Source organism: Lepidothrix coronata, unplaced genomic scaffold (assembly GCF_001604755.1).
Source record: "Lepidothrix coronata isolate B3197 unplaced genomic scaffold, Lepidothrix_coronata-1.0 Scaffold187, whole genome shotgun sequence".
Taxonomy (NCBI): Eukaryota; Metazoa; Chordata; class Aves; order Passeriformes; family Pipridae; genus Lepidothrix; species Lepidothrix coronata.
This window is the reverse complement of record NW_016690367.1, coordinates 612,355-620,045: the sequence shown is the minus strand read 5'-3', so window position 1 is coordinate 620,045 and position 7,691 is coordinate 612,355. Positions and strand designations below refer to the sequence as shown.

At 62.2% G+C, this 7,691-nt stretch overlaps 1 protein-coding gene across 1 annotated transcript in view; it reads left to right on the top strand.

Annotated features, from left to right (window-relative positions):
* Positions 1–6,829: 6,829 nt before the first annotated feature.
* The window catches only part of FAM46B (family with sequence similarity 46 member B), an 8,068-nt gene continuing 7,206 nt past the window's right edge, over positions 6,830–7,691 (top strand). Inside the window, exon 1 of the mRNA XM_017831115.1 lies at positions 6,830–7,218. Coding sequence (XP_017686604.1) covers positions 7,033–7,218 — 186 coding nt within the window. The 5' untranslated portion in view covers positions 6,830–7,032. The remainder of the gene's footprint in view (positions 7,219–7,691) is intronic.

Below are 7,691 nucleotides of genomic sequence, written 5' to 3'. Positions count from 1 at the left end.
AAAAAAAAAAAAAAAGAAAAAACCAAACCCACATGTAAAGAGAGATTCTTGGTTTTTATCATAAATATTCTAATAAATTAATGTTAATTTTTAGTGGGGGTATTTTCCAGCTGTTCGGGCTCCTACCCTCTGCCACACGATCCGGGTTGCCCCAGAGGAACAAGGTGGGTGTGAGGCTTCATCCCCAGCGCTGGGATGGAGGGTTTGCCCCTCACCCTCCTGCTGTGGCCTGGGGAGAACTGGAACCTCATCCCAAGGGGGGCTTTTTAAGCCATTCCCAGTTTTGGCAAAGATGGAGGCTCAATAGATCCTGGGCTCCCACATCCCTCCCAGAGCCACACCGATGTAAGGGTGTGTTGGGAGGGAAAGGGCTGGTGGTCTCGCGGGATGAAGGTGCTTTTGGAGGGGGATGGATCACCCTGGCACAGCCCTGGGGTGCCAGCTAGATGTGCCAGCACAGCTCTGCCCACCCCGAGCTCGGGATGTTGTCCCCAGGCAGGAAGGGGCAGCAGCTGCCTTGTCCTGGCACTGCAGCAGGGTTTTTGGGGGGGCTAAAGGTTCCATCCCTAGGGAAGGGGGCTCGAGGACATCTGAGCCCTGTGATTTTTTTCCTGGATTTCCCCAGGAGTTGGAGCTGAGCCCTCAGAGAGGAGCGTTTGCAGAGAGGGAAGAGTCTCAAGGCTGCCTGGGTTGCCTGGGTGAGGGCAACCCAAAAATCCCCCAGGATCCTCCTCCCCAGCTCCAGCAGAGCTTGCATCTTCTCCCCCCTCCCCACCAAGACCCCTTCCAGAGCCCGGGGCAGCCGGAGCCCCTCGCCCTGGGGCAACTGCAATGGGAATGTGTTTCATGGCTGCAAATTAAAGCCCTGAGCCACCAGGCGGCCGTGACTCAGCCCCCGCCCTCCAGCAGCGCGTCAGCGCCGGCCTTGCTCACCTGCTTAAAATACCTGAACCCCAGGGTCCTCCGTGGCCCCGGGCTGGGATTTGGCCAGGTCACCCTGCCCCAGGGGTTCCCTCCTTGCCGAGGGGGGCCTGGGCAGGATGAGGTGGCCAGGGATGTGGGACAGGGGATGCCGTGGGGCAGGTGATGCTGTGGGGCCCATGGGGTGGGCAAGGCCAGGGGGCCCATGAGCTGGGTGATGCTATGGGGCCCATGGGGCAGGCAATGACAGGGGACAGACAATGCCATGGGGCCCATGAGGTGGGTGATGCTGTTGGGCCCATGGGATGGGCAATGCCATGGGGCAGGTGATGCCATGGGGCCCACGGGGTGGGCAATGACATATGCCCCACGGAGGTGCCAGTTTGGTGAGTGCCATCCTTGCACCCCACACAAGGGTCAGGGTGGCTCATCCCCGGGGGCAGCAGTGCCAAAGCGGGAGGGTTTGGCAGGAACAGGCACAGCCAGGCCATGGCTTCGTCCTCGCTGGAGGAAAGCAGCGGTTTTGCCATCCCAGCTCAAGGGGTAGGAGAACTAGAGGTGCTGGATACAGCCCAGGGCACGGAGGGAGCAGCATGAGCACGGCAGCCCCGGGCAGTGCCCGGGAATCTCACCTGCCCACGTGCCAGTGAGCGTCACGTGCAGCCGTCCTCTTGGCTTCAGTCATAGCTTTAATGTGAGAGCTCCCCAAACCCAGGCATTTCCAGGATATTCTTGTTTCTGTCTTAAAGGGTGAGTAACTTTTTTTAATGAGGGAGGACTAATGATCCCCCCCCCAGGGATGGGCTGTCACCGCTGAGCAACTGCAAAAGCACACAAAGTGCCGAGGCCAGGGGTGGATGGGCCCTGGTGTGTCCCCCCAGCCCAATCCACAGTCCTGGTGGTGATGCCTTTTCCCTACATATGGCTCCCTCCAGCCCTGTATCCCCCCTTTCCCTCCCAAAATGTATTTGGGCCGTGGTGGTGGCACCAAGGACACATCAAGTTCTTCCTGAACAGGGAGTTCCTGAGCGGGACGACCTTGTCACACACACACATGTGCCAGGGTGTTTATCCCCCTTCCCCATAACCCCCACCCATGGGGGTTAAAGGGTTAAAGAGCTGCAGGAAACTGCCCCAGCCAGGAGATGGACTCTCGTTTCCCTCTGTGGTCTGACATGAAGCCTGGGGGGCAGTGGGTGGCAGGAGGAGAGCGAACATTCCCACAGCCCCAGCGAGGACCGAGAGGACTTGGGAAAGGCCATGAAATCACTCCTCAAATCACTGGCTCCAGGCTGAGCAGCCCAACAAGGCAGAGCTCCTGGCTGGCTCCCCAAATTTCCCAGGAGGAGAGGCCAGCATGGCGATGGGACAAGGTGTCCTGGAGCTGCCACCACCCTCAGCCGTGCTCAGGTGTCACCTGGGGCCCAAGAACCCAAAGAGAAGGGAGCGGCTGCGCTCTCTGCCAGGCTCAAATTAGTGGCACTGAGATGGGTCATCCCCTGCCACGGCTTTAAAGGCACAAGTCATGCCAAGAAAAACAGCACATGGTGTCACCAGGAAGCCACTGAGCCTGGGGACACACAGGTCACTGTTCATGCTGCCAGGGGACGGGGACCTCCCCAGCTGGTGACACCCCAGGGAAGCTGCAAGAGGGCATCTCAGTCCCTGCCCACTCTGGGGCCAGGTTGGTGCTCCATGTCGGTGCTGTGTCCTTGTCCCTGAGCCCCGGGGGTGCCATGTCCCCCCCACACTCCCCGGGCAGCATTTTGCAGCAGCCAGGGGAGGTGACAGGAGCCATTCCCCAGCTCTGTGTCACCTGCAGTAATAACACCCTGTGCTCCCTTTCATCTCGGGGCCTCCCTGGTGGCCCTTCTCCAGGGCGAGGGCATCCCGGAGGCATCACTCATCATCCATTCCAGGAGGCAGCCGGGGATGGGGCCAAGTCTGGGGGTCCTGGATGGTGACACGGGGACCCCGGGCTGAGAGCAGAGAGTGACAGCAGAGAGTGACACCCCTCATGCCATGCAGTGAACACAAGTGCTCACTGTGCACCTGTGCCAAATCCAACCCTGCCATGGCCAGCATGGGAAAACCACCTCTCTGGGCAACTGTGGCCACTCAGGGCCACCACAGCAGCTGGTGGCACAGCCCCAGGGACACGGATGCCCCATCAGTGAGGGTCTGGGGACAGCGAGCAGCAGTGGCACCTCTGGGATGGGCTGTGTGGGAGCGAGAGGAGCTGGACAGTGAACCCGAGTGACTGGGAGGTGTCCAGGAGCTGTGTTTGCCTAGGGAGGGTCTGGACACGGCCACAGAGGAGGGTTCCACCTCCTAAACCCACAGCAGGCACGTGGAGCCTGGCGTGAGTGGGGATGGCAGTGTGGGCGTGGGGACGGTGACAAGTGTGTGGGGACAGCAGCAGGTGTGCATGGGCCAGCGGGCGTTTGTGTGGAGATGGTGGCAAGTGAGTGCATGGGGATGGCAGGGAAATGCATAGGGACGGCTGGTGCCTGCCTGGGGACAGCTGGCATCTGCGTGGGGACAGCTGTGTGCGTGCATGGGGACAGTTTGTGTGTGCGGGGACAGCTCACGTCTGCATGGGGACAGTTTGTGCCGCCGTGGGGACAGCTGTGTGTCCACGGGGACAGCTGTGCGTGTGCACGGGGCAGCCCTGCACAGGACAGCCCGTGCGTGCCCGGTGAGAGCTGCCGTGGGCTTGGGGACAGCCCGCGTGTTCACGGGGACAGCCCGGGACACGGCTGACGTGAGCGGTGCCAGGGCGGCTGCCGTGGGAGCGGGGCAGGAGGAATGCCCCCACCCCGACACGAGCACTGCTGCTCCCCCGGGGCGATACCGGGTGACGTTGGTGGCTCCGGGAGAAGGGCTTGGTCCCTCCTGCGTGCTCAGGGAGTTGGCACACACCCTGCGTAATGCCGAGTGGGACGGAGCCGGTCCCACGCGGCTCAGGGCGTCCCTGAGGTCTCTTCACCTCCAGGCTGGGCTTTCACCCCCTGCCCCGCTCCCCCGGCGCTTCCAGCCCTTTTCCCCACAGTTCCCCCACTGACCAGCCCGCCACGCCACACGGGGCTGCCAAAGGTTCCCAACGCCCCGCGGGGCTCAGCTCAGGTGGGGATGTTCCACCTCTGTCCTCATCCGCCCTCCTGGCAGCCTCTGCCCCTTTCCGTAGCCCTGGAAATGCTTGGAATTCAGGAAGACCCGTGCTCCTCCCCGTGCACACGCCGGGGCACGTTCCGGCTCCACCCCAGATGATTTCCCGGTGTCCCCTGGGCAGCACCGGGATGCTGCCGACCCCAGATCCGTGGGACGAATGGGACCGTGGCACCCTGAGCCCCCGTCTTCCTGCACAGCCCCTGTCCCACCCTCACATCCCCAAAGGGGCTTTGCCACCCTCGTGCCACCACCCGGGAGGCAAGATCCGCCCGCGTTTCACCCCGAGACGATGATTATTCCTTAATTGCCAACAAAACAAACGAATAAAGCCCGGGCTGGCTCTTGCTGAGCTGGAAGGAAACGGCCTGGGTGCCATTCCCAGCGCTGGGTTCGCTGCCGGCGGCTCTCTGGGATAATCGTTTGGTGATGGATGTTAACGAGCAGCTCAGCCAGTCCGGCCGGAGCGCGTCAGCTCTTTTTAATGGGCCGATGTTTTCTCCGGAGCTGGCAGCAGCCTGTCCCTCCCGGCCCGTGGATATCCCAGCTCACTGCCAGGCCACCGGCTCCTCCCCCAGGGACCTGCAGTGCCCTGTCCATCCCATCAGCTCCATGGCACATCCTGCCCCACCACCCAGAGGTGTTGTGGCCCGTGGGGTCCCCCAAACCCGAGGGGTGCTCAGCCCCAAGTCAGCCCTTCCTCCTGCTGGATCCCCCCAGCTGGATGGACCCCAATCCCTAACGCTATTCGCCCCTTCTCAGAACCTTGGGAAACCCTTCCCGATCCAGCTTTGCTGCCGACAGAATAAAAAGGGTTTTGCAATTGGAGGCAGGTGCCTGATTTTATCAAGTTCCTTGGAAAAATCACTTTCCAGCGGGGCTCCCCTCCTCCTGTGCCCCGGTTCAGAGACTCGTGGGGAGTAACCAGGAGCAGCTTTTAATCCCGATGGAGATGCCTGGTGGAGTCATGGGATGACACAGGCGGAAGCCAGAGAGCAAAACACCTCAGCACGAGGAGAATCCCCAAGTGGGGACCCTGGCAGAGGGGACTCCAGCCCTCATGGAGACTGCTGAGACTCCCCATCAGGGAATGGGGAGGATTTTGGAGGTGACAGTGCTTGGGACACCCGGTGCCCCCTTTCCCCTCCAGCCTCAGCTGTGGATGCTCCTAAACACCCCATTTCCCCTCAGATCCCTCAACACTCAGTTGCTCTTTCCGCTGCCAACTCCAGCTTCCAGCAGCAAACCCCTGGGATATGGGAGAGACCTTGGCTTCATTGACAGACTTTGCAGCTTGGAAGAGCTCTGCAAAGCCCCGGGGTGGGCAGGTGGGGGTTTTCAGGGGAGCTCTCGCAATAAAACCCTGTGAGGGTGTAAAAATAAAATTGGGCTCGTCTTCCAACGGGGTTTGTAGCTTTTAAGAATGGATCCCAGCTCCAAGCAGGAACTGGGGAAAGGGAGCAGCAGCTGCAGATGCAGAGCCTGGAGTCGTGCCCATCCATCCACGGGTCCGCAGGGCATCGGGCACCAGCTCGGCGGGGAGGCGCCTGCTGGGAATGTCTGCAGGGGGAGATGTTGCGGAGAAATGAGCTCTTTAAAGGGATGGGAATTGTTGGGATGAAAGGAAATGGGCTGCCAGAGGCTGGGGACACGTCTGGCCCCGGGAGGAGGCAGTGGCTGGGCTGGCAGTGAGGTCACGCGATGGGATTTTAGGGCTGGGGTTGAGCTCCTGTGTCTGGGAGAGCTCTGTCACCCTGGGGTGTCACCCCGCGGTGTGACCCTGTGTCTCCTGGGTGCCAGAGCTCCCTGGGGACACTGTTGGCCTGGGGGAGTTGGGAGCAATGGGTTGTGGGGCATCAGTCCATGGAGAATCAATGGGACATCAGAGTATGGGGCATCAATGGCATTAATGAGGCATCACATCACAGGGCATCAACGGGGCACCAGGGCACAGGGTATTAATGGGGTGTCAGGTCATGAGGCATCAGCAGGGCACTAGGGCATGGACAGCAGTGGGGCATCAGTGGGGCATCAGATCACGGGGCATCAGTGGGGCATCAGTCCATGGAGAATCAATGGGGTACCAGCCTGCTGGGCATCACTGGGGCATCAATGGGCATCAGTGAAGAGCAATGGACAGCAAAGAACATCAAAAGGGCATAAAAGGGACATCAAAGGGACATCAAAGGGGCATCAGTGAGGCATCAGTGGGGCATCGATGGGCATGAATTGGAATCAAAGGGTATTAAAGGGAATCAAATAAGGCATCAAAGAGGCATCAGTGGAGTAGGAAAGGCCATCAGTGGGGAATCAAAGCCCATCAGTGGGGAATCAAAGCCCATCAGTGGGGTATCAAAGCCCATCAATGGGGTATCAAAGCCCATCAATGGGGTGTCCCTTCCGCGCGCGCCCCGTCCCGACCAATCGCCGCCGGGATTCCCGCGCGCCGGAGGGGCGGAGCTCCACCCCATTCGCCCCGCCCCCTCCGCCGTCCCTCCCCTTTCCCCCCTCCCCTCTCCTCCAATTGGCTCCGGGCCCGGCCGCTCTCCTCCCCCCGTGCCCGCGCTCGGGCCGGGATTGGCGGTGGGCCGGGCCAATGGGGCGCTGGCGGGGGCTATATAAGGCGCGGCGGGGGGCGGGCGGGCGCAGCGCTCGGCGGAGCCGGTGGCGGGCGGGGGGCGGACGGGCCGGTTCGCTGCGAGTCCCTGCGGGCACCGACCGCGCCTCCCGCCGCGCCCCGCGCGCCCACCCCCCCTCGCCGGCGCCTCTCGGGGGATTCCTTTTTACCTTTTCCCCCTCATTTTAAATCTTCCCCCCCGTTTCCCCTCCCCGCCCGCCACTTCCGGCCGGTTTCCGGGCTGTTTCCGGGTGAGCGGCTCGTTTTTTTCGGGCGGCGGTTTGTTTCTTTTTTCTTTCGGGGGGAGGGGGGGCGGTCTGTGAGAGATGCTGGAGGTGGCGGCGGTGCCGGCGGGGGCCGCCCCGGGCGGTTCGGAGGAGCGCGGGAGCCGCTTCAGCGTCCTGACGTGGGAGCAGGTGCAGCGGCTGGACCAGATCCTGGGGGAGGCTGTGCCCATCCACGGCCGGGGCAACTTCCCCACACTGTCCGTGCGGCCCCGCACCATCGTCCAGGTGAGCGCCGAGGGGGCGGAGGGGCCGTTCGGGTGGGTTACGGGGTGCGGGGGGACACGGGCCGCTCGCTGTCGCCCCGTTGGACTCTGCCCCGGTTCCAGCGGGGGTCAGGGAGAAAATAAAAAGTGCTGAGGCGACATTAATCGTCCCCGTCGGGCCCCGAGCCAACCCGCCCGGGCACCCTCGGCCTCCCCCCGCCGGGCCCAGGGCAGAGCTCCTGGCGCGGGGATCGTAGAACGCTTTGGGTTGCAGAGAACCTTAAATACCGTGAGTACTCTCCGCTGGAAGGGACCCGCAAGGATCATCCATCCCAGCCCCCGGCTCTGCGCGGCACAAACCCCAGAAATCCCACCCTGTGTCTCAGAGCGTTGTCAAGACGCTGCTTGGCCTCTGGCACGCCTGGGATTCGGGAAGACCATCTCATTCCAAGCCCCTACCCCTATTCCAACACCTTCCACTAGACAGGGTTGCTC